The following is a 25,865-nucleotide window of genomic DNA, read 5'->3' on the forward strand; positions in this document are numbered from 1 at the left end:
ATCCTCAGTTCTGTACCCCTGATGCTGCTCTCCTGATTCAGAAAATGGACAACCAACTTCCGGGAATTTCACGTAAATCCAGATGCCAGTGTTTTGCGGAAATCCCCTAGGAACAGATTACTACATTGGAACTGGGAGAATTTTGAATAGGTAAACGTGCAAACTAGCCAGATGAGATGCTGGCGTATGGTCCGCGGAACTCACGCAGCCAACGCAAGGCTAGCTTAATTCTCTTGTGCAGTCTGAACATATGCTGGGTGCGAGCTGACACTGCGTGCACCCAAAATGAAGGTAAAAGCAGTCCCCGCGCTGGAGTAATGTAGACATTTTCGATCCTTTGCCACGCGTACAAAATGCTGTAGCTCAGCTATCCCTGAAGACAGTCCCCGGAAAAGGTCTAATCCATTCTGGAAAATAAGGAAATTCATCTGGTGATGGTTCATCCTCCAAACTCTGTAGATGAGAAGCATTTTGCGTGGGGCTTAGTTGTCAACTCTCTCGGCTGCTAGGGATGCGTTTTGAGCAAGGTGAAGGAATGAACCAAGGTCAGGGGACGTGTTCAGTGAAGTTTAAATCTTTTTCAGAATTCTTCAGGGCATGTTGTAGGTGTCAGATTTCTTAAATGATTTCCTGCATTTGGACGCTTCCCGTCAGATTGCATGAGTCACGTTGTGCCATGTAAGTGGGATGACTGCTTCGCTGCTTTCTGAGGCATTCGAATACATCGCTCTAGCTTGGAAAAAGAACGGTATAACCTGATAAAGTAGGTTTTTACATTTTGCAAAAAGATTTCCCCCCCCCCCCCCACTTAAATGTTTCCTTTATTATTGGAGCTTTCTTAGGTAATAAAAACATTGTCAGGCCAGCCTCCCTCAGTATTCTGGAAAACATATGTTTCAAGAAAGCAAGAGGGTTTTTTTAATATGCTAACAAAAGGTAGTTTTTCATAGGAGATATCTTCCTGAAATGAATGTTGAAAACATTCTGGGAACTGGCACGGCCTCCTGCTATTAGTTCAAAATTAACATCCCATAAGTAGTTAGAAGATTTTTAAAATATATTTTAATATGTTGTGTATACTATATATAAAATATATTTTAAAGAAAAATTGTTTCAAACCTTGCAAGTAGATTAGTGAGCTTATGCAGATTCTGAAATGTCCTAAAAACAATGATAAACTCGGAGATCTGTGCACCTCACACACAAGTTTGCTTTCACCTTTCTTTTAAGGTTGCGGTTGGGCGAGCTGTCTGTGGCAGTCTTTTTTTTTTTTTTTTTTTTTTTTTTTACTGACAAGTTACATAAAATTCCTTTGCCGACGCGCTGCAGATTCACTGCAGTGCACCTCTTCTAACTCCGAATGTATTTGCTGTCTGAAAGCAGAAGGATGCCAGGGGAAAATGGGACAGGATATTGAAATTTAGTTCCCAAGCCTCAGCGCGCGGCGTGGGCTGGTTTGCCTGGCGCCTGTTTGAGGTTCCTCAGAGCTGTGCCGAGCGTCTGACAGGCGTCGTCTCCCCGGATACCCACCGGCGGGCACTTACATCTGTGTTCGTGCACGGAACTCATACGGATCTCACCAGCGGTGCAACTAAACACCTCTGGAAATCGGACCTCTGAAAATGGGTGAAAAGGGGCTCTGAAAAAGCGCTGGTTTCTATGCTGAATTTTGTGTCCATCCTTTTTTAGCGAGTAACATCTTGTACGGTTTTTTTGACAACTGCTTTGTCGTTCTTTAGAACAGAGGTCCCAGCTTTCTCGGGCTCCTGCTAGCCTCTTCCTCCCAGACTATTTAGCAACAAGGCCCACTGATGAATGGTGAAATTTCTTTCATAAGCAGTTCCAAATGATCAAATTAATGAAAGAAATAGCCCATATTTTCTTCAAGTCATGAGATCTTTTTTACAGATTAACAAATTGCTTTCTCTCCTTTTTTTTTTTTTTTTTTTTTTTTTTTGAGCTATTATCAGTATGCCCAGGTGATTTGCAGAGCTTATCTTCTCAACCATGATAATTTATTTCTTTTTTTTAAGAAAAAGAGACTAGGACTCCCCAGATTCTTGCAGAAAACTCCAGAGCTGCTAGACTCATAAGCACAAGCAAATCCTGAGAGTTTATGATCTGACTGATTTTGCCTTGTCCGTTAAATAGGAGAGAGAAGTAAGAGCTCAGAAATCTGCCATTCCATACTATTGATTTTTTTTTTTAATATGGTTTAATATTTCAGTTATGGTTTTTGAAAAATATTTAGTTCCCTAGAATGATTTTTTTTTGGTGATAATTCTCTGAATCCCGGTTCTGTTTCTCAGAGCTAAAAACTGGTCAGGATATGAGGTCAATAGTTGCATACCTGTCCATATAGAATACATAGCTTTTAGTATTATTTTGGAGTGTACATTCAGCTGTTTGATGTTCTGAGTATATTACTCGCCTTTATAGTATCTTTTATAAATGGATTATTATTGAACAGTACCCATGTTTCAATTTTAAATAATGCCAACAGGGATTAGTATCATCACTTTCACCTAGCAAGTAGATTAAGGACACTTTATTAACGTGTTTTTTATGTCCAACGCGTTTACAGAAAATTGTGAGTAGAGCACATGCTACAATGAAGCGGTCTGGAACCTCTAGACTGCTAATGAGCTTTATGCTAGGGCAGAAAATGTTTAGGCTGATTTTGGTGTACAACAAAGCAAATAACCTTATACATATCTAAGAGATCAAGATACAAAAGAATTTACTAGTATAATTTTATTGATATATTTAAATTAAAGCGACTCCTCAAAAAGCTTATGGATTAATGTTCACATGAAGAACTTTACCGATAGAGTTGCAGCAGCAGGGTTACGCCAGAAATGTATAAACTCTGTCTCTCAGTACAGGACTCTTCCTTCTTCATGTAATTCCAGTTCCTTGCACTATATAGTAACTGTGTATGACCGATGTCTGGATTTTTATAATGGTAACATTAACGTATAATGGCATCTATTTATGATACTTACATGTTTCAATTGATATGAAAGCAAATGGCATACATCAGAAAATGATAAGAGGAATTGAAATAAATTTTAACAATTGAGAAAAAGTAGTGCTCACCAGTCTCCTCCAAATTCTTTGTGCCAACTTTTATATTGATAAATCAAAGCTGACTTAATGTGGGCTGCTAATATGCATCCTTTATTCATGCGATGTATTTTAGACATTCTGTAGAGGTCTAATGGCTTCACCAAGGGCTTGTATTAGAGAACCTGATTTATGTCAGCGCTGGGTACTAGTAGGTCTCTTGTGGGATTCCATTCACTGACGTTTTTACAGTCATGAGGAAATAGTAGAGCCATGGTTATTAATCATCCAGTTGGGACAGTATGATTTCAGAGGGTCTTTGGTTGCACTTATACATACAAACTACCATTGCATTTTATAGCCAGGGTTCTAAAATTTACCTGACTTTTATAGTCGAGCTTCTAAAATGTACCTGGTTTTTGTTTACTCCACCTTGTAACAGCACAGTAAACAATGGAATCAAAATGCAGGAAGAAAATGAAGGGAAACTATTTAGTTGAATATTTCCTGCAATGCTTTTCAGTTTTAAGATAACTTTTGCCATTACATTGTTCCTCTCCCAATCTGATACGTGCGCCACTTGGGAAGCCTAAAGCTGGAGTCTATGGTTTTACATTGGGATAATATACCATATAAATATAACCACTTACATTATGGTTAAATTCTAATATTCAAATGATTAATTATTGTCTCAATTTTCCTTTTTTTATTGCTGTATTTTCATTAAGTACAAAATATAGCTATAATAGCTAAGACAGAAAACAAATCAAGATCTTTTATTTAGATGTATTGTCAGATTTTAGGCTAGCCGTGTAACTCTTCTCTGAATGGCTGATAACAGAAGCAGCTCAGTTTGATATTTCACTCTGCAGATGAAGAAATATGTGCTAGGATTGTCCTAAAATATATAGCCTGCAAAAGACCATACATAGCCTGCAAAAGGTTGGGGCACAGTTGCTTATCTACTCAGGTATATAGAAAGTAATGGCACTATTACATGGGGAAAAAAAAAAAGTATGCCACAGCAGGAGCTACAGAGCACTCAAGTAAATTAGCAGGGCAGTGCTGGAATTTTTAATAAGAATATCCTATTGTATAAAATAGCCTATAAAGGCTATTTTAAATGCTAACACAATTCTAACCACGTGCTGTGTACAGGAGGAGATATATATCCTATTCTTTATTCCGGCTATCATAGGATCTTGAATTTATTTTACTGATATTTAAAGAATTTGAAATTGGTTGCTTTTGCAGATTGCCTGTTTAACATGTGGGTTTTTTAAAAAAAAACTATAGCCTGTAAAACTAATATTACAGAAGATGAATTTAGGTATTTCACTGTCAAGTTCTTATAATATGATGTTTTTTCTGTTTTGGAGTTACAGGCAAATAAATGGGGGGTGGGGGTTGTGGGTGGTGTGATTTCTGTTTGTACTTATCTGTGCAGAAGGAACTACCGCAGCAGTAGCTCTTCAAGTTAAGATGCACAAGTACTACCTGCTCGTTAGAGCATGTGCATTGTTCACTTTTCCTACATGAGTTTTGGATAAATTTCTGTGTAACTAATGTTTGGCGGCCAGGTACGATGACTGAGCTGGGTCAGGATATATTCTGTAAGAGACAAGACCTAGTTTGTGGCGTTGTTGTTAGCCTTCCTGACTGGCTAAGAAAGTTCAGGAAAACTCCTAAACTTTAAATCCTCTGAAATCTTAACGTGTGAGGACGGACAAAAGAATTTCAGTCCCTGTAGCTGTAACAAGCGGTCCCTTGTAATGGGTCCTTCATAGTGATGGTACTATTCAGGGACCCATACTCCTCCTGGCACAGTTGTACTCCCATTGATACTAACAACTAAGAAAAGAACTTAAACATAAATTCTAATTGTTTTTAAGGGAATCATCGACAATTTTATCTGCTACAGAGTGTCCCTGCTAGTTTTCACAGCAAACAATGTAGGATATGAAAAGCTATTATAGTCGCCTGCATCGTATCACTTCCTTCCAATATTTGTCACGCGTCTATATTGTCACAATTCCTGACTTTGTATATGTTACATCTGTGTTTGAGAATGTTTTGTGTGAAGCAGCACAAATACTGTCTTGTAAAGCTTTTTACGTATACGTGCTTTTATTCCATCCAACAGACTGAGCCTGAAATTATAGAAGAAACAAATGTTGACCGTGTCAACGAGCCTCGGAATTACACCAGGTCCCGTCAGGCCAAAGGCCACTCGGAGACCTCAACTTTAAGTTCTCAGCCCTCCATTGATGAGGTTCGACAGCAGATGCATATGCTCTTGGAAGAGGCTTTCAGCCTGGCCTCTGCGGGCCACGGAGGACAGAGCAGGCAGGAGGCGTACAGCTCAGCACCACACTTGCCCTACTCGGAGGTTGTGACCAGTGCTCCTGGTACCATGACCCGACCTAGAGGGGGGGTACAGTGGGTACCCACATACAGACCAGAAATGTATCAGTACAGTTTACCGAGACCAGTAAGTGAAACTTCTCTTTAGTAATAACGTAAAGATTTTTTCTACTCTGGGACCCATTTTTTAAAGATGGAGCCCCATTTACATGTTTAACGCCAGAGGTAAAGCCGTGCTACCGGTAAATAAGTACGGCTAGTGGGGTGTATGTACGTATGCTTCCCCGTACCCATCTCTTGCATGCAGACGCTCAGTATCTATTTTTACAGCAAGGTTGTCTTGTCTAAATTGTGCTTGAAAGAATGGGCTGCACTAAGCTCCAGGCTCTTCAACGGATCGAGAACTTGTTTGCATGTCTCCTCCTATTCACTGAACGCACATTAGGAAGCAATCTGGTTTTGTAGAAGAGCTATGTAGGCAGCTGGGTGTGAAGCATTCAGCACTTCTGCGTGAAGCCCACCACTGAAGAGCATCATTGCAAGCGAGGGAACCAAGTGTAATAATAATAGAGTGACCTGAAATGTGGGCTGTTATTGACAATCTTGCAGCTATAGCTACCGACTCGGGATTCTAGAGATGGTTTAATTCCACAGGTTCCTTGGTTCACCTTATGTAAGTCGCTCTTTGTCCCTCATTTTCTAGACTCAAATCATGGCTAACATGTCCTTACCTCACAAAAGTAATAAATTAATAAATGAAATCCGTGGATGGAAATTGCTAATGGAATTTTGTAGGCATCTAGACAGCAGCGGCAGTAGTACTGCGTGCACCCTTGGCATGTTAAACTACCCCTGAATTCCCACATACGCTATTCTGAAACTCAACAAATGATTTTTCTTCTCATATGTCAGGTACAAATCTAAACCAGAGATGATGATTGCTTTCAGATGAGAAATAGCCCATCTACCAATATCAGTGTGAAAAGTTGTTCATTGTTCATTTTAAGGCTTTTTTGGGTCAGAAATGAATTCTTTTTTTGAAAGAATGTGTTTCAATTGGAGTCCCTTACTCTGGCTAAAATAAGAGAATAATGCAGCAAAATGTCCTCAGTTCAAAGTAACTATTACTATGACTTCCTTCCATGGTAATAAAAAAATACATTAGGGGATGCTGCTTCTGGACTATTCTGAACATATTTGAAAGCCAATGGCACTGCCTGCAAAGGTTCGGGCTGTTGCTATTTAAATCATGCTAAAGGTTATTTCTGGCACTGTAAAATTGGTCCGATGAACTTCATACAGCATATAATCATATTTTATGGTTAGAATTCGATTACAAGCTTAAGAGACAGCTAATGGGTAGGCAAATTACTTCGACACTTGAGAGAGTCTTTCTAAAATGAACTTAAAAATATTATATGGCGACAGATTTAAAAAAAAAAAAAAGTAATAGCCACACTTTTTTGGTGAGTGCTTCAGTGTCTTCTTTCTAAGACTCATTACTCTTCTAAATGATCTGCATGTTTAGGACCGTTAAGCATTTGCTTATCTTTCTGGCATTTTGAAGATAGTGTTAAAAAGTTCCCCGAAGAGAATTGATCGCCACAAATTAGGATAGTCATAGGCTACTGGAGTTTGGATAAGGGCTGTTAATTCATAGTTTTCTGTGTATCAGTTTCACAAATATGAGCAGTACTTTAAGCCATTTACTGGTTTGTTCTCAAATGGGGACGGGGGATTGGAATTGAAAAATAGCCAGCTGAGACCTGTGTGGAAAGTGACCTGTGGGTAGGAAAAACATGGAAGAATTACTGCTCTCAGCATCATAGTGTCTGCTTGCCTGCCCGGGATACCCCTGCTCGGCATCTCTGGTGGAGACGCTGCAAAGGGGAGTGCTTGGGAGTGGGTTGGCTGACATGCAGGGAAGGTGTCCGGGGTGAGTGTGCGGCCTCCGGCAGTTTTGGGGATGAGAGGTACCTGAGCACGGGGAGGATGTTACCTCTGCAAACCAAGAATTATTTATTTTTGCCCTTTCTTAAAATTCAGCTCTTAGTGGCAGTTAAAAGTCAACATTAACACTGCTCTTATAATTTGAAATCTGTATTCAAGAGCATTTTGCCTGCTCAGATGGAACAAATGCAGACATTGGCTTTACCGTTGGCTCTCTAGTTACAATGCGACTATAAAGGTCTTCAGCCCGTCACTCTCTTCTGCGACCTGGCCCTTCGCAGTGCAGTTACACTGGGCTCTCAACTTTTTACAAGATCCCACAAGCTTTCCAGTAACTTGAGTGCACCTTTCGGTTTTATTATTGCAAAGGCGTTTCGGAGGTGATACAAGTGCTGCAGAAGATTTCTAGCACAGATGTCCTCTAACTTTATAAAGCACAAATTGAAATGGATTGAGGCAAAACAGTGAAAATCTGCATGCATATATCCATCTCAGTGTTTCTTTCTGTGCCATATGCTTTCAGGGGACCAGAACCACTTTTCAGGTCTATGTTTCTTCAGGTCTCCTCCAAGTTATGGATCTTTGATTTTTTGAAGTCAACATCTTGGCTAGTCCACTATCAAACAGTTCTGTATCTCTCCAGGGCATCCATATTTCTTCTTTGTCCTTTTTCTTTTCCATTTTGAGACCAGACCTTCTGCAGGTTTTTTGTTGTTGTTTGTTTTTTTTTTTCATGGTAGCATTAACACCAAAATTGTAGCTCTTGTGAGGGAATGCCTGTCTATCAAACTGCTCATGGGCGACCTGTGATAACAGTATTCCTGCATCTGGGGCTCTCTCCTGGCAGAGATAAGTAAGCTAGGAGAATGTAAGCTCTTAGTGTCGTTCTGGAGCCTCCAAAACCAGGATGAGGAACACTTGGCTGGGTCCTTGTCATCCAGCTGGTGTACCACAGACTGGGGGGTGGAGTTGTAGCGTTGAGTGTATGACACAAGCCCAACCGCCGGCATTGTGCCTCGGCAGGTCACGTTACTGCTTTGGAAATTCGCACAGCTTGGTTGAGCAGAGCGCTACAGCCAGGGATAAAAAACCTCTTTATTAGAGGGCTGGACCGGTTCCCATCTCTCCACTTTAGTGCTCCGGAAAGAGGAGTGAGAGTAAACAGAGCTCTGGGTCCTCAGGTGAGACCTAGCACGGTACAGCAGGCATCGATGGACAGACTTGCAGGCTGAGGGACTGGGAATGTATCCAAGTCCTCAGAGCTTCCCCTCCTTTAACAGAGGTAAAGTGAGAGTATTTTACCAAAGTTCAGCCACTTTCAATAACAGTTACTAAACTAAGTATAAAACAGGACAGCTAGCAAATCAAAACCAAATGCTGCCGAAATCAATGTTTGCATTATTCCTGCATTGCAATTTGATAATCAAATTGGTTAAATCATTCAATGAGTAAACAAAGACGCTGCACTTTTAATTCTGATGGTGAGATGTAAGGAGGTGGATATTTCTGTAATTAGAAGGCAACATGGAATAATTTCACCCAAGACAAGTGTATCTGTAAGTTGGAGGTGGTAAAAATATTTTAATACTGCAAGCAGGGAAATGTAGATTAAAGATAACTGCAAAGTTTCTCCTGTGGACTTTAGTTACTGTGTGCCCATTTCACTTTTCTTTCCCGCATCCTGACAGGCGGTACCTTAGGCTTTTGTGGGTTGTAGAAGACACTGGTGCTGGTGTCTGCTGGTGGCTGGACTTTATCTTCTCGAGGGTGGTGGTGTGCATCTCCTGGGCCCAAAGGCTGAAGTTTCTCTGCTAAACTGTTCTTGCTACTTTTTGAAATTCTTCACTGGTTTGCTTTTTAAATTGTCAGGGTTTTAGCCATGACAGACTCCTTCATTGGTATTTCTTCCTGAAAGAGTGGCGTGGGATCTGCAGTCTGGTACCTGTGCAGTCTGTCCCGAATCTCAAATTTGATTACTGCCAGGGATTGTTACGTCCTTTGTCTTATATAAGTCCTCATTTTTCAACAGAGTGTTTCTCTTTTTAAGTTGTTTTGGGGTTGTTCGTGGTTTGGTTTTTTTTTGGTGAACAACAAAATTGAGGCAACATTTTTTTTTTTTAAAGGATAAATTAATTTTGAAGAATAAAAGTAGGCAAGTTTTCTGTGAAATCAGCTGCGTTTGGTTTGTGGTTTTTGTTTTTGGTTTGTTTTTTTTTTCTGATTGGATTTACAATGGTGTACGAATTTCAGTGAAGTGACTATTTCTCCAATCATGCCAGTTAGCCTGGAACCTAAGGGCTGTAACAGACAGGCCTCTTTAGTAAAATTTTGGTTTAATTTAGCCTCTGAACACTTTTTTCCATTTGTGTTGCATGTAGGAAAACGCTAACGGCCCCGATCCATTGGAGAAATTCTAGAAATTTTATTGGAGTTCTCTCTCATAACAGTTTTAGTATCTGTGGAAGCTCAGCATGAAGAGGACTGACTGCCGTCCCCCAGGACAGACTGTTCCTCGGTGTGGCATAGCAGATCTCATAATAGGATTTTTCACTGAAATAGGATTCCCTCTGCCCAGCCATTAGCAAAATATTGCCACTCACTCAAAATTGTTCATCTCCTATGTAAGCAGCCAAAAAAAAAAAAAGTGCTTCGATTTTCTATTTTGCTTTTTTCTCCAAAATTTTCGGTGCAAGTCACAGCACGTTTGTTAACTGTTCTTTGTGATCCCTTAAAATGCCTCCTTTGCCGTCTGTATTCCAAAGCACGTCCACTAACACACAAGAGGAATCCCAAATCTACCTCTGTGTCTCTGTCTACCCTGTTCTACTCATAGTATCCAGAGTCACCGACCACTCTGAAACATTAGCTTGTGTACTGTGCCTTTAAAATAAGGGGGGGGGAAAGAATTTTGTACTTGGTACAAATGCATGCTGAGAGCAAGATGTGGGATGAAAGGCTTATGGAGCCAGAAGGAAGTGTTCCGTTCAGCCTATGAGAGCACTGCCAGCTCTTCAGATGCAGAAGAGGCATTTTGGACCATTTCAAGTCCAGCACTATTAGGAGAAATCTAATTGAGTTTTCTTTGATGTGACTAGCCTTTGTTTTTTCTATACAGTTCTTTCATTAAAAATCAGTATTTCCAACCCCTGGCTAGGAAATGTACCGTTGCCTTTTTAGATTTTTTCCACCTAAATATAGAAATACTTTAAATACCATTGTAGCATGGTGAAAGTAAATATTAGGAGACTTTGTAGGTGGCATGAAAGGAAAAATTATTTTCATAGACATGCCTTTGAGGGACTCTGCCCTGCTTTAAAAGGGGTGGCAGTGAGAGGCGGGAGAATGGGGCTTGGTCTGCGTTGCTTTTCCCTTGGAGACACTGACATCAAAAGTCAGTATTTGATAAGTTACCTTTCCTTTGTGTTACTCCAGCTTTGCAGCTATTTGAGAAAGAAGGTACACTGTCTAAATGTGTAATTTTTAAAGAAGATTACTGAAAGATAGTGGTTTTTGATATTTAGTGTGGGATTTATATTGCCAAATTCAAACCTAAATGTAGGTGTTATGTCTGAACTAGTCATGTAAATCCTGTAGGCTCTTTCCACAGGCAGGAGATAAGAGAGTGACTCATCCCCTGGTAACATGTTTTTAGCTTTCTCTGCTGTGGAAGGAGCTTTTCTGGCTAAACCAGATACTTCTCTTTTAGAGGGCCAAAGTCCCACCATTGGACTTTGGACTTTAGTTTTTGTCAAAACGCTTATGTCTTGATACTGGACAGCCTCCCTTATAATTTGGGTTTTTTTGCAATTCCTCTAATCTTATCTTTAATCCTCTGCATTGCTCTGAAGCATCATCAATAAAATCATAATTAATAAAAACAAACACAAACCCACAATGTGTTGAAGTGTCAATGAAGTGCTAGAGAGATATCATCCCACCGTCTTGAAAATTATGACCTCTAATCTATAGCAGTACAAAGAATTTAGAAGATCAATTTTGTCCTACCTGTCATTTCTTGAGTGCCAGGGGTTTCATACACACAATTACTCGTCCTTCACATATATTGGTGATGAAATCCAGAATTACTGTGGGCAAGATGCTTAATTTTGGGATTTAGTGGGTTGGTGCTCTGTTCTTCTGAATTACTCTGCTTTTGCAGAACTGTTTGAGACCTTTGTTATTGCTTTTGAAAGTTACAGAGCTTGGGGTTTTTGTGAAGAATTTTCCTTTCATCTCTTCAAGGCGGAAAGGAAGAGGCTGAAATATGCATTGCTCACAGGCAGCTTCAATTCACTAGATGCTGCTCGGAGGATGCTTTCTGAATCTTTAAAATACTTTGTTTCTCGAGGAAGTGAAAATACTGAGATCTTTTTGCTGTGGGTCCAAAGCAGCTGTTGAGTCTCACATAATCATAACAGATCTGCTTTGCCAGCAAGGTTGCAAATGTCACAGAGACAGTGTTTAATGTATTTTGTTTTAATTAGACTTCATCTGGGCTCTGAACTCATTTGTTCATGTTTTCTTCCACATCTTAAAATCACCCAAGCACTGTAAATTCTCAAATGAAATGCAATTACTATTGATGCCTCAAAAAGTTCACTTCTCGTTGGCCAGCATGCGAAGCAGGTATTTAATTTCTGAGGTTCTTTTGGTTTTCACTTTGACTGAGATCTGTTGGTGTTTCAGAAAATGTTTTTTTCTCCTTTACAGGCTTACAGATTTTCTCAGCTTCCTGAAATGGTAATGGGTTCTCCTCCCCCTCCAGTCCCTCCCAGAACAGGTCCTGTGGCTGTTGCCTCTCTCAGGAGGTATTTATCTGTTGGTTTATTCTAGGTATGATCTCTAAAACCTGCTGTTGTAGTAGGAACTGGGGCAAATCCTGAAGGGGCACTGACAAGCCACTTATAAAGACAGATTCGTGAAGTTAGAAATGTGTTGGTTTTATTTCATTTTAACACGAAGTCGAAAGGAATAACAATGAATTTTCTCTTCTATTAGCTAATCGGTTTCAATAAAATTAGTAAATTCAGGCTCTGATTTCTTTTAAAACATGCTTTGTCTCAGCTCGCATAATAGCGTATTGGATTGCAGATGTGTGGCAGATAATTGGCTCTGTCATTCTCCTTGCTTTTCCCTATTGTAGGGACTTGCAAGAGGATATGGATGAATTGTAAGATGTTTCTCAGTACCCGGGGTGTGGGGATTTCTGCCTAGCTTTCAGATATCTCATACCTGCCTTTCTGAGGCCAAATACATGCAAAAGCCTGGCTGCTTTAGCTCAGGCCATACATTGTGCCTCTCCCTCGCAGTGCGGGACTCTCCAAAATGCATTTCAAGGGATTTTTACACTTCTGTGGTGGATGAACTCATTTAGCCATCAGCACTGTGCTGTTAGGTACCGCCGGGTGCCATCTGCCATTGGCGGCACCGCAGGGCTGCCGGGAGCTGCTGGGGACCACCCAGCCCACAGGAAGCCTTCCTGAGTGGCTGCTGCTGACATCATAACTGTGTCCAAACAGTCAGCATAAGGACACTGTCTGTTGGCATGTTCTTGTTCAAGACTACTATCTGTAGTCTTGTGTTGATGGACGATGGTAAAACTCTCGTTTTTGTGTTGCATGTCACAGGCATTTGTTTGAAGCAGCAAGCAAAGGCTCTGTGCAATGGTCGTAACATGCTTTGGCAAAGTAGCAGCCAGGCTAAAGAAGTTCTTCTCAGACTTCTCCAGCCTTATTGTTTTCCAGTTGTTCTCCAAACTTCTGTCATGCCAGAGCAAAATCAGATAGCTCATGCCTAGCTGGTTTGTCATACTGTAGCTGGTAGGCATGTGTGTAGCTATGAATCTCACCTGTCAGTCACAGTGACAAAAGTTTCTGGTTTTTTCTTTCTTAATGCACAGGTCTACATCAGATATTGGCAGCAAAGTGAGAATACCTGAATCCAGTGGGGCAGATCAGGCCCAGCATCATGATCAGGCATCTTTCGCGCCTGGTTCGAGAGCTCCGATGTCCGTTGGTCCACTTGATCAATCAGCTTTTCACTCAGGTGAAAAAATAGTGCAGACCCAACTTGCAACTTTGACACCCTCACAATTTATTTTGCATATAAATGAATGTATGCGTATAGCAAATATAGACGATTATTTGGAGAAAGACTGTATTAGGTGGGTTTTTTTTCTGGTGCAACTGAAGGAGACCTACAAAGGATTGCTCCTTTGTAAGTGCAGCATCAGCTGAATTGTAAAATACTACTCATCCTGCAGAAGCACCAGGAAATGGTCATTTCTGAAGGTAAGATCCATCAGTAATGTACCAGACGGTCATTGTTCAAGTATGGCATTCTGCTGGCTCACTGGTCAGGACTTTGAATCATTAAAGCCGTGAAATAGTTCATTTGTACTACAAAATCCAGTGGAATTTTTAGGGCTGGTACAGAGGGTGTTGGCTAGCAAAAGCAGAAGTTGTAGCATTGGGACTGCTGTGTGACTCATGTTGTGTTGCACTGTGTACAGAAACAACCAAAGCAGGAGAGATGGGTAACGGGGTTCTGAGGGGCATCCAGAAATGTGGTGGATCCTTCCATTATTTTATCAGTCAAGAATATCAGACCAAGTGCTTGAAAACAGAGCATGTACAGAGGGAGCTGTAAGTAGTACTGCAGAAGGAGGCTTAATGGCATTCAGCTCTGCTTGGTTTGTAAGGAAAGGGCCGAAAAACAAGCGGCCATGAAGAATAGCATGTGCGAGATTGGGGTTTTCCAGCCTGACTGCGGGATGAGTTTTGAGAGTCCCTGTTTCCTCTTGAGAAACTTAACCCCTAGTCTTGTCACAAGAGTGGGCTGCTGAGGGGTGTAAGTTGAAGATACGTGCCCCCCTCCCGACAAGGCACAAGGCAGCAGTGCTTTTGGCATAGTCAAAGGTAATCCGTTAGCTCATCTCCCCTCCTGTTTTGGAGAAGGTGGTTCCTGCTCAAGTGCGGAACTTGTTTTGGGTCTAAACGTCCCAGTTTTAAAGGCTTAATGAGTTCCATGTCCTTCTGAGATGAATTTTGTTTACGAATGAATTGATTTAATAATGAGATTAGGCTGATATATTGTTTTGATGGCATCTGGGTAACATTTGGTTGGGGAAATATTTGAAAAAGCTTCTCATTGGCAAAAAAAGTTTTCTTGAAGAGCTACAGAAAACAGCTTACAAGATTAAAATATTTTCTATTGTCAGTTCAAAGTTTTAAAATTAGTAGGTTTATTAGACATTGCTCTGTGAATCTGCCAGAAAAATTTCTTTCTTAGCTTCCTCAGAAGTAATAGAGAATTATCTGCATTGTATTCAACATCTTCTACCGAGAATAATAATGTGGCTATGCAAATCTGTTGTCAGTTAATTAAATATAGTAGGTTTGAAGGATCCATTCTACTCTCACTTCTTGTCATACCTTCTGCAAACGGTGCATGTGAAGCTGAAAAGAGCAGATGCTCACCCTTTCATTTTAAAGCATTTCAAGCTATAAAATATGCCACGCTACCAAGAGCTCTTTCTTCGGGTCTGCAGTAACGTGTTCTCTGTGATACACTTTTTTATCATTTCCAGTGATGTGGAGATTTTGTTGCTGCATGTTAAAAACAGGTGTGTTGTGCTACCCCTGCAGAGTGGCTGCATTTCCGAACAGACAAACTGACCTTTGTGTACATTGTGGACTTTGCCAGAATAATTCTGGAGGTAGCTGGAGGAAACTTTTTCATATAGGATGGATAGGTTCTAAAAAAAGGCTGTAATACAGGGAAAGACAAGGAGAGTTGTGAGAAACCTGCAACTGTAATGCAAGGATTTCTAATGTTCTAATATGAAAATAAATTTTTATTGCCTCAATACATGAGGAACCCTTTCCGCAGGTACTGATTGGGTGTGAAAGGGCCTAATGTCACTCTCATGCAGCCCATCAGCATCAGCTCTAAGATAATGATGTTGCAGTAAGAATTTGGGATGAGGTATTACATCAGCTAATTGAGTGTTCATTTTGAATAGCAGCTCATTTTGCTCTGGTTAAATTAAAAAGGATGTTTTGGTGTAGAAGCCACGTGTCATCTACAGGAGCAGCACTTTCTTCTCTGTATGTGTCTGAAAAATACTTATTTCCAGCCTTGCTAAATTTAAAATATTTAAATTAGCAGCCCTTGTGCTGTCTGTGACCTGGGAAGAACAAGGATCGCCCACACCTCTTCTCTTAGCCCACCTCCTTCCAAACCAAGGGGCTGGAGGAATTGGGATAGAGGTCCTGTGAGATACCGTGTGGCCACCTGCCTTGGAGGCATACCTCGTAGATACCACTGGTCCATAGCAATTCCACAGTGACTACTTCTCTGAGGGCTGGGTGACTCCAGCATCCTCCCTGACATACTGCCTTTTCACCTACACCCTGATGTCAAAATGAAAGCTAGGACTTAGTCCCTAACAGTAGAAAATGCTATGTGCATGTTAAGCATAATATAAAAGTTTTTAGTCCATATTTTGGATGACATATCCCTCATTTTTCTTCCAATTTTTTTCTGAAAAAATTTTTTTTTTTTTTGAGACAGTGTTGAAAAAGATGACATGTTTCATCTCTGGAGAGAATTATGCTACAAAATAATTTTTTCTCCTGTTTGCACAGCCTGATTGCATCCATAGCCTTCTGGCCTGGGACTGCATGGGAGCTCACTGAGAACCTATAAATCACTGTTTTTGTGGCGACTGCTTTGGGAATGAGTGTCACTGTTTGAGTCCTTCTATCTCTGTGCATGTGCCCATGCAGTATTCCCAGCATCTATCAGAGAAGGCAGCATAACCCTCTTGCAGGGTGCTCAGGAGCGAGGATTTGCCAGGCCTGTAAGTGACATTCTGGGGGGGCAGCTATTGGAAGCAGCCAGTAAGTGATGCTAATTTCTATCAATTATTAAACTCTGTGTGAAGTTTAGGGGAATGCCCACGTCTTGCTATTTTGTTGGCAGCTCTTACGCAGTGGTATCATATCTACTGAGGGCAATTAGCGACTATATTCAAACGATGTGCAATTGGAAGGGAGAGGAATTGTATTTTCCCTGCATTGACTCTAGTACAGAGCCAGTGCCCATCTATGTAACTTTAGTGCTTCCATTTCTCAGTGAAAATGCTTGAGTTGTACTTTGTTGTGTTCTTACGGGGTTTGCTGGCTCTTCTGCTTCCACATAAATGATGTTATTTTTGCTACCTTCAGTGAATCTGAAAAGCCAAATACATGTTCATGTATTAGAACTGAGTACTCAAAGCACACTGCCCACGTGCTTTGTTTACTACCTGATAAAGATGATACAGAGATTTCCCACCCAGAATTCAGGAATGAGGTTTTTGTGACATTAGTATAGCAGTGGTACACTGCTGGTGTCTGTTGTTGCATGTAAAAAGGCACTAAAGGAAGGAAGTCTTACTGGACAAGCAAGTTGTATTTTACTCTAAACTTGGCAAACGCACGGAGTTACAATGGCTTCTCTCAAGGGAAATAGTGGGAGCGTGTGAGCAGATGCTGGTCTTCCAGGCAGCCTAGTTATAACCTGTGGATAATCTGAGTAATTGCAACAAGAACCACGTTGTTCTCTGCATGTCTGTGAGCCCCAGTTATAAACCCTACCTGAAGGAGCAGATGTAACCATACACAGAGATTTGGCTGAACCTCATACTAGGAAGGCTGGTTACTTCCACCTAAATTGGAGTATGATGGCGGAATTTTAGTAGAAGGCTTCCTGGACGTCCCTATGCATACGTCTTGATCAAGATGTGATAAAACAGGTTTGGTGTCAACAAGTTTCCTTGGAAATATTTAAGTCATAGCTGCATAATTCATTGCCATCGTGGACTCTTCCTGGGAAAGGAATTGAGCAGGTAGAGCCTTGGTATTTTTTATTGGAGGCATTGAAGTTTTATGATGGGGTTGTTGAGATTACAGCCTTTTAAATGTATCACTCACTCATTTTTGTAGGTTTTATGCCTAGAGATATTAAGACAGTTTTACTGCGTAAACTGAATGCTCTATAACCTGCTGTTGAAAAGAAAGGTGCTCTGAAACCCATGGTAACAACAGCTAAAAATTGAATACAAGGAAGCAAATGTAAGAGGAAAAAAAGCCTTTTTCCTAGTGATTCAAAGTTTTTATGAAGATCAGTTGTTACAAGGACCAAGTCCTAAGGCCTTATATCTTTATCTGCAGGCTGTGCATGAGTATATAGAAAAATTGTTTTCTGCAGTATTTCCCAGCATTATAGAGATGCCAGATGGTGGGAGCCTTACATCCAACCGATGGCAATCAAATTCACGGGGGGGGAAAAAAATACATATTCAAAGAATGACTGAGGCCAGTTACTTCATCAGCATTATCTTCTCATTTATAACTGAAAATGTCAGCTATTAATTATATCTACTCTCTTTCTTAATAGGAAATACCGTACCAGCAGTGTTTGCCATACCAGCAGCAAACCGACCTGGCTTCACAGGCTATTTTATTCCAACACCACCCACCGCATACAGGAACCAAGCCTGGATGCCCTATGCTGGAGAGAATGAATTACCAGGGCAGTGGGCAGACTCAGTAAGCTTCCTTGCTTTTCTAACTACGTATATTTTCTGTGATTTGCATAGCACGGGTTTTAAGCAATGTCAAGAAATCAGCAAAGAATCTAAGCAAGATTAATTCTTCCTTGAATGAGAATAATCTCTAGCAGTGAAAAGTTATGAGAGGGGGCATAGATACTTGAGCTGTCCATCCCATGAACTGTAAGTAAGGTCTTCTAGAGAGTTAAATCATTCACCAGGTTAGAGGCTGGCACCTATTTAAAGCTTTTTTTCCCCAAGAGAGAGTTTAAATGTTTGGATAGGCATGTGGGAGGAGTAGGTGATGCTGCCTCTCCAGGTGGCCTTGTGGTATTTGGAAGCTGGGGGGCATCTTTCCCTCCTGGAGGATTCTCTCAAGGCAGCCCAGCTCCTGAATCCGAGCTCCCAGCTCTGCTGCACAGTGTTTCAAGTCCTCCTGCAGTGACAGATCATAAATTAAATAATTAATTGCACAGTCCTAGTCTGGGACAGATGTAATTTTTAGCCCAAAGTATATCTATATTTCAAAGAAATAAAGTTGAGACATCCTAAAATGAATTGCAGTAGTTTATCATGTTTGAAACAATTTCTAAAATTTAGGGCTTTTTTCCACTAGGAAAAAAAAGATCAATTCTGCTGCTTGAGCTCACATCTGGTATTTATGCAGAACCAATTCAGCTGAGCAAACTGGGAGGTGGATTCTATTTCCTTGTGCATATCATCAACGGAATATTTTAGTGAATTGCAGTTGGAGTCTAATAGTTGGCTTTGAGCAGCTAAGCAAGAGACAACACGGTCATATAAATGTTCCTGGGGGCGGCTATTTGTTGCCAAATCTTTATTACTGCTCCTAATGCCTGCAAGGAAAAGAATTCAGTTTGACTGTCAGATGCAATCTGAATTTGTAGGCTGAACTGTCAAGAAAAAAGAAGTATGTTCAGCTGTGAGCTGAGCACATCTGCTGATATGCCCCTGACACCTGGAGGCTTTCGATACCACAGTACAGATTCCCTTCCCAGAGCTGCCCTTTAAAGCATGGAAACCCTTTTTCTTTTCATTGTTTTATTTATTTGGGTGTTGTTTTTTTGTTGTTGTTGATTGGTTTTAGCCCTACTGACATTTTAAATCCAGGAGGCCTGTTGTGTCTGAGCAATCATTTAAGACTTTTTTTTCAAGAAGAAGAAGAAAAAAACCAAACCAAAACAGGAAAAGTAATTCACTTGTCTTCCATTCTTTCTCCCTTTTGTATTCCTACTCCTTGGCTGCAGTCCCATGAAAAAAAGTGTCAGATATCACTTGTCAAAAGGGGACACTGAAACCAAACTGGACAAAACTGGAACGTGAGTCTCCAGCCCCCAGTTCCTTCCTCTGGAAGGAAAAGAACATAACCCTGCTGTGGGTTTCCCTGTCTTCAGGGAAAGCGGTGGGAAGAGTAGTTAGTGCTGGTGGACCGTACACAGAGGAATGGAGAGGGATGCGAGAAGCTGTCTGCAAAATAACTGTGGCAATATAGAATTCAAAGGAAACAAATATTCCTTTTGACTTCACTTAGCCATTACAGATCTTTAACAACTTCTTGTTACTCAGACTTTCAGCTCTACCGTGACTTTGCAGGCGAAGAGGAAAAAGTGTAAAAGCAAAACACTGCAGTTTCTACGATGATTTTTTAGCTCCCAATGACTGCAAATCTGTCAAGAAACTGTCTTTATGTGAAAATCATTGCTAGAGGAACTAACAATAGTGTTAGCAACAGAATATGATCAGTATGCCTGAATAAAACTGCAAAAACTAAAGATCTAAAGTAATACTCAGGGTTTGAGTTGCTGGATGCTTTTTGGTTTCTAAGCCTCTAAATTATAGCCCGATCATGGGGCGTAGTATCTATAAGGTCAACATTGAAATTCTTTACTTGTCATGCATTTCTACTAGCTTGGCTGTAAACAAAGGGAACAGAGGAAACAGGAGATTTGACAACAAAATTATCTTGTAAGATTAACTTACTGTATTCTTTTCTCAGTTAAATGTTCGGTATTGAAGCACTAAGTTTTGTGGCAGACGGGAATTGTGTCCAACAAAGTATTTATTTTCCAAATTGCTAGATGCTGCTTAGTCAAAGTAGTAACCTGGTGGCCTCTAGTGGTGTGTTCACATGTTCTACTAAAATGTTTGTCTCTTGAATAATCTACTGTAAACTAAACAGAGGCAACTGCATTTAATGATCAGTTTCATATCATGCCTTCTTCCTATGTTTGTCGTATCACATCATACTGAACGTGTTTGACATTCTCTTCATCGCTTGTTGGATATCCAAGATCGTGTAGAGCATGTGTAAATCCTAGTGGTCAGGTTTTCATAGGTTCTTAGATGCCTGAAGTAGCAAGTTTTTCAAAAGCACCCAAGGCATCGATAAACTTTCACAGGGCCAGAGCCAAAATGGGATTTAAGCAAAATTCCAAAGCTGTCATTCTGAAGTCCATGCTGAGGCATCATGTTCACCAGAAGGTATATAAAATTGGCAGATGTTTCACAGCTTGACATTTCAGTCTGCTTACAGACACCTAAAATCCTGAAATTTTGCTTCTGGCATACCCACCAAAGCCTTAGCCCTGGCGGGTGAAGCACATTACACTTCAGCCTGACTGAAATCCAAAAATTAGCTGAGATATCTGCCTGGCCACCTATATGCTTATATAAAACCTTCATTTGAAAAAAACGCTTATTTGGAAAGTAAAAACTATGCGTTTTTCCCATTTAAAGCAAAAAGAATTACAAAGTTAACTTTTTAGTGTTTAAACATTGCGGAAACTTGTCAGTTAACTGATAAGTGTAGTATTTGGAGTATAGCTTTCAGAGTCAGTCAGTTCATAGAAAAGCATCATTGAACTTTCCTTGTCTTTGACATGGACTAGAATGATCAGCTGGTAAGCTTTTTCTCAAGGAGATATTATCTTGTCCTACTAATAGGTTATGGGTTGCCTTCTGTAACAACATAAAGCCTTCTTCAAAAGGAAGGGCTGTAGGTTCCTGTTTTACGGACTTCTGCAAAACATAAATAAATACTATTTTTATTTGATGCATTAAAAATGTCTGAGGACTATAAAGACTGGTATCACATTTCATGGATTTGTGAAGGAGATTTAATATCTCACAGTGACTAAAGGGCCTATGTTATTATTTTAGTTTTAGCCAGTGTAACGTGGGGCTGAAATCAGTGAAGTTACAACGACAGAGAAAAACTGTGAATCCCCCATGTAATTCTCTTGAATGTGGCCAGAAATCCTGATACTTCTGAGAAGTCAGTGTTGGAGCTTCCAGGTTGGCATACCTGAGCTTATACCGGCTGTCTGGATGTAGTGAGATTTTGTTAGGAACGGTAAGTCCAGAGACTCGACTGACTTGGATTAGACAGCGGCTGCAAATCAGCAACCTCTGCTTTTCCGTGCTAGGTTTTTCGGTGTCCTGAAACATAGTGGTGCTGTCTGTTTAAAACTGAAATGTTTAGGAGGACTGGTAAGCAGAGGACACGCTTTCAAAGGAGCCTCCTCCCTTTGACTTTTTGCAGTGATGGTAAATCAGGACATGCAGTGTTTCCCCTGCAAGGTGTTTTTGCTGTCACAGTCTGAGGAGTTGAGTACCCGGTACGATGACATGTGCATAAATGGCACATGCCAAGATAGAAATTTGTAAACTGACGCTTAGGAGCATGAGGTTTATGTTCTCTTCATGTGGTCCTATCTGTTACTTCTTATTCCGCCACGGGGAGGTTTGTGTTACCTCGCAGGTGGCAGTATGGATCAATTGTTCTGTATAATTTTCTATAATTACAATGCTCTACAGGTACCACTACCTGGATACATCGAGGCTTATCCGAGGCCCCGTTACCAACATAATTCTCCTTCGCGACTTCCTCGCCAGTACAGCCAGCAAGCGAGCATGCACCCAAGCCTGGAACAAGCTCCTTTGCCATCCACTGCAGCTTCTCAGCAGAGCCTGACAGAAAATGACCCGTCTGACGCTCCTCTCACCAACATTTCTACAGCTGCCCTCGTAAAGGCAATAAGAGAAGAAGTTGCTAAACTGGCCAAGAAGCAAACAGATATGTTCGAGTTCCAGGTCTAATATCTTTTAAGCACAGTACTTGTACCGTGCAACCTGGGGTAGCCAAGAATGCAACTCCTTTAATTGTCAGTTACAAACTTGCTGTGAATTGTGCCAAAGTGATGGCATTTTTCCCTGTCTGAAAAGGCAACGCTATGAAATGACTTAAAAGTAAAGCAACAGGACTCTGAAGATATGTAATTCTGCTTGCCAGCTAAGGAAATGCTGCCAGGTAACTGTTTAATATGGATAAGATGGATCATATGCAATTGTTTGTCACTTAGCTCTCGTACCATGACCCATCATCACTGGAGATGCTGCTGAACGTGTCTGCACCACACGATGTTTCATTTGCAGGCCCAAAGGTAGAGCTGCTGAAAATAACTTCTGCATGTCAAAACTTTCATTAAAGAAGAAAATACAGTAGAAAATGGTTAGCTACAGCCAACGGTAGGTGTGGTGGTGGCCATGTTAATTGTTTGCTGCAGGCCATTGTGTAAGGGATGCTGATTTCAGCAATGCAGAGTCATTTAGCCTTTTCATTCTAGAGACCGTATTCAAAGCAAAAGAATTCGAGATGAGTAAGTAATACAAATAAATGTCCTGTAAATAGCCCCGATTCTCCTCATCCTATTAACAGTACAAAGAAGTGAAAGAAGAGAAGACTGTGAAGAAGGTTAATGATATTTTGATAGTTGGTCGCTACCTTGTCCCTGAATGCCACTGATGAGTTATGGAGGAGATTTTTTTCAGCGTGAGAGAATACAATGCGCGAAGAGCCAACAAAGGATATTGGTGCTAGAAGCTTCCAGGAGAAATGAAAAAAGGTTATTCGCGTTTGCTCTATATTCAGGCTTTTCACTCTGAATGCATGTGAAGCTGGTAAACCTGAGACCTTTGAGCAAGTCTTTCCAACCTGGAATGATGAATACACCTGCCTGGACAAGAAAACCTCTGTTTAACACAGTGCTTTTTTCTCTTTCTTAAACAATGATATCTACTGAAGGGATGCCAGAAAGTGCTACCTGAAGCTGCAGTTGATTTTGATTACACTGGAACAATGAATGCACACCCAGGAAGTTCTGAATGTAGAGGACCCGATTGTTATATTAACGTGTAAATAAGTAAACGGTTACATGAATTAAGAAAAATACTAATGATCCGTGAAAAAGACAGCATTTCCAGAAATTATGCTGACTTTATATTGTGCAAGGTAATGGTCACTAATTGTTAAACTGCACTGTTACATTAATCCAATCCCAAAAGGAAGTCAAACCAGTTGAATGGGACAATAGTTCATCTTTTGCAGTTGTACAAAACAGTTGGAGATCACGAACAATTGTTTTCAGTTCCTTTGGCAATTAGCTTTGGGAACCGGATTTGTTGCAAAATTTGTTGTGTTGGGCATGTTTGATGTCAGCTGGAGTTAAAGGTAATGTCCTTCATTTCAGTAAGTTATTTAGTTATCCTCAATTGCTTATGATATTTTGTCTGATCATTCCATTTCCCTGAGTTTCTTTGGTCTTTACTGAGGTGAGAAAGGGAACTTGATTTAGCTTTTTGGCTATCAGTAAAATGAGAGGAAAAGGAAAGAGGAGACTAGAATAGGGGATAGAAGAAGAAATTGATGAAGCACAAAATTTTAAAGCAGAGCTATTTTTTCCCAAAATAATTATGTTATGAACCCTGACTGAGATTGTGATACATAGTTATCCTGGAATATACAGATATCTTCAGCTCCAATACCTTCAATATTGCAGAAGCTTTTGGAATGCTAGCTAATCTTTAAACAAATGTGAAATTTCATTTTTATTATTTAAAAATCAAATATAAATAAAATGTATTTTTGTAATTCCTATGTATATATGTGCTGTATATTTATATGTGACTAGTCTGCTATAGTCAGAACATTTCCATAAACCAAGTGCAAAAAAAAAAAAAAAGAAAAAAGAAAAACAACCCCACCAACCTAGTAATTTTAATGATCAATATAAACATGCTATGTCTGGAGTACACAAATAAACATTTGGGTGACTTGGATACTAAACAACCAAAGAAACTCAATCTTTCATATAAATATAAGTCTAGTAAAGACAGACTGCCGTCTCAGTTACCTGCCAGCTAACTAATACTGATCTTATCAGTGTAATACAATACATCCAAATGTCTTTTGGGTTGAATTAATAGCTGCTTGGGAATATCACACTTAAAAATAACAACTTAAAAATACTGGGCCAAACTCAGCGTGCCATAAAAAGACTAATTGGCTTCAGTGGGAACTTTACTTGCTGACAGCAAGGCTGAGTTTCTTCTTTATTAGGTTTTGTCTATACCTGCAAGTTTCGCTAGAACAATATCCTGCTTATTCTTCAACCATTTAAATCACTCCAACATACGTGCAGACATAATTTAAGAGTGGTTTATTTTTATTCGGCCCAAGCTGGTTCATAACTGCCTTAAGCTAACTTGGTAAGTGAAATCTACACTAAATTGTCAGACGCAGCTTTATTACCTCAGTTTTTAAATGATTCTTCTATTTAGCCCAGTGAAATTTTGCAAATAAATAGGCCCTTCTATACAATGGGAGTGAAATGTGCCGTGAAATAAATTTCTGTATCTTAGACTCCAGTTTTGCAGAGTTATCCTAAAGCTGCAAGTATGGAAGCAGCAGCGATGACGTGGATGGGAGTGCTGAAGCCAAACAGCTGGGAAGGGTGATGTTACGATATGCTCCTGAAAGAGTCACAGGAGATAGGACGTACCAGATTTAAACAGCATCTTTGGGACACTTAGCTCTGTTTGTAAATCTGTACCCATTCTTAAATTTAAGCAATTTCATAGTTCTGTTGAAAAACATGTGAGGGTAAAGCCTCATATAAGATATATGATGAAGCATATATCTTGCTATACTGGAAAATAAAAAGTTTGGAAATTACGTAGATGCATAGAGCTTGAATGCCTACCTGCAAACAAAATGAACAAATAGAAAAACCTCAAATAAAAACATTTAGCCTTTAGAAAGAAAAACCATTTCAGTAAAGTTAAACAAAGTACTCTCATACTACTGAGGAAGACCTGTTAGACTTTAAAAATTAATTTTGTTTGGTATTGTATCGATGATGTGCAGCCTGTTGAATATTCCCTCAACCATCACGCTGAAACCATTGTGGTGCACTTTATTCACAAAAACATTTTACATTCTTCATTCATAATGGATTTTTATCTTGTTTGTAATATGTTTCTGTATATTTTTTTTAAGTGCAAAGTAAGATTATATCAAGACAGTAAGGACATTCCTGGGAAAGAAAAATCATGCTGTACTATTTATACTGTCTGAGCACAAAGCAATGATAAAGTGAAAATATAGTGTACAAAGAATTTGTAATATAATAAACATTTTGTATGGCTACAATTACAATATAGTTTTTCAATATTGATTTCAAAGAAGAAAGTATACCTGTTTAAAGTTATAACTTCATCAAAATATATTAATGCCATTTTTACTGATAAAAATGTAGTCATTAAGGTTTTTCTACTAAATGCCCTGATTTTCTTTAACATGATATTAAATGTTTAGGTGAAAATATTGTTCTCTGTGTACAAAAATGTTGATATTCTGACCCCTATTTGTCTTCAGATTTGTAAATCATCAGTAGAAACATCTGCAAATGAAATGCACGTAAAATCACTTCTCGGTCTGTGTGGAATGACCACTTTCAGTAGGTATAGTATGTGTGACATTTATTAACATAAGTAGAACAGTAGCTTTAAGAGGATAAGAGGGTACTCT

At 39.9% G+C, this 25,865-nt stretch overlaps 1 protein-coding gene across 1 annotated transcript in view; it reads left to right on the forward strand.

Moving 5' to 3' along the window:
* The window catches only part of KIAA1549L (KIAA1549 like), a gene marked incomplete at both ends in the record, with an annotated part of 132,392 nt that extends 110,296 nt beyond the window's left edge, over window positions 1-22,096 (forward strand). Inside the window, 5 exons of the mRNA XM_082485809.1 lie at window positions 5,210-5,557; window positions 12,091-12,188; window positions 13,280-13,425; window positions 17,824-17,975; window positions 21,815-22,096. Coding sequence (XP_082341935.1) covers window positions 5,210-5,557; window positions 12,091-12,188; window positions 13,280-13,425; window positions 17,824-17,975; window positions 21,815-22,096 — 1,026 coding nt within the window. The remainder of the gene's footprint in view (window positions 1-5,209; window positions 5,558-12,090; window positions 12,189-13,279; window positions 13,426-17,823; window positions 17,976-21,814) is intronic.
* Between the last annotated feature and the right edge of the window lie 3,769 nt (window positions 22,097-25,865).

This window comes from Vanellus vanellus (genome assembly GCF_965231255.1).
Source record: "Vanellus vanellus genome assembly, chromosome: 6".
Taxonomy (NCBI): domain Eukaryota; kingdom Metazoa; phylum Chordata; class Aves; order Charadriiformes; family Charadriidae; genus Vanellus; species Vanellus vanellus.